Source organism: Lacerta agilis, chromosome 5, assembly GCF_009819535.1.
Source record: "Lacerta agilis isolate rLacAgi1 chromosome 5, rLacAgi1.pri, whole genome shotgun sequence".
Classification (NCBI taxonomy): Eukaryota; Metazoa; Chordata; class Lepidosauria; order Squamata; family Lacertidae; genus Lacerta; species Lacerta agilis.
Window position 1 is genome coordinate 55,987,801 of NC_046316.1, and position 3,652 is coordinate 55,991,452.

The following is a 3,652-nucleotide window of genomic DNA, read 5'->3' on the forward strand; positions in this document are numbered from 1 at the left end:
AATAAAACACCAGTCTGGAGGGACCCTGAACAAGTCGATTATGTGTGTGTGTGTGATCTTAAATAAATTCTAGAGAGTCTTGAATAACTGCTCTATTGTTCCAAAGTGACTGTCCAAAGCTCAATATTGCTAAGTGCTGCCATTTAAAATAATAAAACAGAAGGCATTAGGACACTCTGAAATGTAATCCTTTCAGCTACAAGTAGAATAAATATAGCACAGCCTGCAGATGGCTGCAGAACAAGACATCCAGAGCGATCTGACAATCTGTGCGCTTTCGGGAGGTGAGTCTTAAGCACCGCTCTGCCTCTCCCCGTCATTTTCCTGAACCAGGGAAAGCTTCAGCTGCTCCTCTTCCTGCAGCCCCACCATTCCCCTTCAAATGTTGACCCTCTGCAAGGTCACCGATTCTCTATTCATTAGCAATTCCAGGTCAGCCTGCGATGAGAATCTCCTCGTTCAAGAGAGGATTACGTTCTGTGTCAATGTCTCCAGGCAGCAACCCTTCCCAAGCTTTCAGCAAGTCCAGACGCTGAGGGTCCCTGTCTTTGACGATCCCTCAGAGGACCTGTATCGATACTTTGAGCGCTGCAGCGATGCCATAGAGGGCGCAGTCCAGAGTGGTGGGAAGTGCTTAGTGTACTGTAAAAACGGCCGCAGCAGATCTGCTGCCATCTGCACTGCCTACTTGATGAAGCACCAAAATCTCAGCCTGAAGGATGCCTTTGAGGTATTGTGAGCATGCAGGGGGGGGGGGAACTATCTTATTCTATAGCTCGGTTGTTTATGCTGAAATGCAGAAGCATCTGTATTTCAATTGGGCAAGAGCATCTTACTTTCTAATTTGAAATGCTTTGCAGAATAAAATCCATTGCAATAGTTCTGATTCAGTTTTCTCTCTCCAAGGAAAGTGCCATAAGGATAAGAAAGACAATTAATTTTCAAGGCAGCCTAATTTCCTTCTCAGTTGGGCAAATAAAGCCAACTCTGACTGGAGATTGTTGGGGGTGTTCTGGCCCAGTGAAATTCCAATGGCAAGTAAATTCTGAATTGTCAGATTCAGGAGTTTAAATGCCTATAAAATAAAATCCGTAACACTGGCAACGATATACAGGAAGTTTTGCAGCTTCCTCCCTATGCACTTTAAAATAAAATAATAAAAATAAAAATACTCACGCATTTCAGAAATATTGTATGTTGTTTATGTCTTTATTCACAATCAGTTCTCATAAGAATGCCACCACTCATGCCATTTCCTTAAAAATAAATCATATTAGACTGAAGGCGAGTTAGTCAAATTTATGCAACAGAGGTTTTCAAAGAATGTAATAGTTGCTTGTGGCATGGACACGTTTCACACTATTACGTCTGCCATACAGGTGTTTGTTCTCTTACAAATAGCTACTTGACCACAGGCAACAGTAAGGGCTTCTACACATTATTTTAAATGAGTGTACAATGTGTGCACCCATTACTTGAGCTGTACACTCATACAGTTATTCACATACAACATTTAATGAGTGCATAGTGTGTGTGTAGCTGTGTACACAATGGCTGAGTTGTACAAATCAAGTGTACACTCTTTCACATCAATAGTTTTAGTGATAGCTTGTACCTCAGTGTAACAGGTGTGAACAAGCCGAGTGAGACAAAAATGTGTGTACACCATTGGAAGTTAATGCCACTTACATGTTGCTTTCAACTCTCTTAAAAACTACTGTCTGTTTCCAGCATTAGTACAGACCTCTGTTGTATTGCCAGAAAACTAGTTTTGGGGAGCAAAGGGGTGGCAAGGACTGCAAACAGCAGCCCTTCCAAACTACAGTGGCCAGAATTCTTAGAGGGAAGATATGTGCTTTATAGTGTGTATATGGTGTGTAGCAAATGGTGATGAATTTTCATGAGAACTTTTGCTTTAACAACAACAACAACAACAACAACAACAACAATCCAAACTGATATAAAAATGTGGAAAACTGAACTTAAGATTGGAACAATGCAAAACTGGTACAAATCTAAATTGACAAATTTGTCCATTCCTATAGACTGCTATGATGAGATGTATTGCATGTCTGTTAAATTTACAGTCATTATTTATGAATTTGCATCTGTGCATATAAATCAGCACATAAATTTATGTCACTCTGTGCCTTTCTTTTCAGTGATACTGTTCCACTTTTAGGGCAACTGTAAATGGCCATCCTGTGGGAAAGTCACTTCCTTTGTGTGTAATACATTTCTTTTTTTTCCTCCCTGTAGATTGTGAAGATGGCCAGGCCGGTAGCAGAGCCCAATGTTGGCTTTTGGTCCCAGTTACAAAAATATGAAGGGCATTTACAAATGCAGCATCATATGGATTCTTCTCGAAAAATAACTTCGCAATAAACATTTTTGTTTTGATTCAGATTGTGGTGTGGGAGAACTCCTTGAAGGAGGTGTGTGTGTCCTAAGAGCTTGGAAAGACTGTAGATGCCTCCAGACTGTCAGTATTGTTGATGGCAAGGGAAAAAATATAGGTATATAGAAAGGAGAATTCTCTAGATACCAAGATCCAGTTTTGTGGCAAGTACTCTTTGGTGAGAGAACCCTAGCAGAGATTTAAAATCACAAAATATACAGCAAGGTAAAGCATGGAAATGTAGGCTGTTCAGGCTTTAAAATATGTCTTTCTGAGTTCCAAAACTTCCCTCTTCCCTTAGCATAGAAAAATACTGCATGTTTGGTAAGTTAAAAATGATTTACTTACAAACTATCCAATGGTCAGGTTCCTGCACTTCAGAAAAAGTTGCACAGGCAATAAAACATGGCTTAGTTAAAGTGGTAAAGTTCCTAAATTATTGGTATAGGAACTCAAGAGTAGAGTGACCATGTGGTCTGAGCTGCAGAAAGCAACTTAGACGCCCTCACACATTGAGCTTCTCAGGAAGACTGGTTGAACAATAGGCTTGATGATAGGCTTGTCCAGGGGTCAGCAACCTTTTTCAGCTGTGGACTGGTCCACCGTCCCTCAGACCATGTGGTGGGCCAGACTATATTTTGGAAAAAAAAATATGAATTCCTATGCCCCACAAATAACCCAGAGGTGCCTTTTATATAAAAGCACACATTCTACTCATGTAAAAACACCAGGTAGGCCCCACAAATAACCCAGAAATGCATTTTAAATAAAAGGACACATTATACTCATGTAAAAACACGCTGATTCCCGGACTGTCCGTGGGCTGGATTGAGAAGACAATTGGACTACATCTGGCCCACGGGCCTTAGGTTGCCTACCCCTGACCTAGTCCCTCCCAAGTTGAGGGGAAGTGACCTTGCTAAGCCTGGCAGGGCAGCTTACTCTATGGTATTAACCCCTTAGAGTTAAGCATGGTTATATGAGGCTGGTTATCCCACAAGTATTTTGTGGGAGAGATCCAAGTGTTTGCAGGAGCTTATGTTTGCAGAATCAAAGTGGATTAAAGCTATCGGTTGTCCTACACAACACACACACTTTAAAAAATATATATATTTGCCTTTAGGAAAATGAAGCAGAAAGCCTTTGAAAAGTGTGTGATTAACAAATGGTTGATGGTGAAACATGTAATCACCTCACAAGCAAATCAGGATGATTGCTCATTGTCATATAACCACCTGGCAAACAAATCAGAAC

The 3,652-nt window shown here is 40.8% G+C and overlaps 1 protein-coding gene across 1 annotated transcript; it reads left to right on the top strand.

Annotated features, from left to right (window-relative positions):
• Positions 1-290: 290 nt before the first annotated feature.
• Positions 291-2,504, top strand: DUSP28 (dual specificity phosphatase 28). Its single transcript, XM_033149941.1, has 2 exons — positions 291-730; positions 2,260-2,504. Exons 1-2 carry the CDS (start codon positions 383-385, stop codon positions 2,383-2,385), a joined length of 474 nt encoding a protein of 157 aa, XP_033005832.1. The 5' UTR covers positions 291-382; the 3' UTR covers positions 2,386-2,504.
• Positions 2,505-3,652: the final 1,148 nt, after the last annotated feature.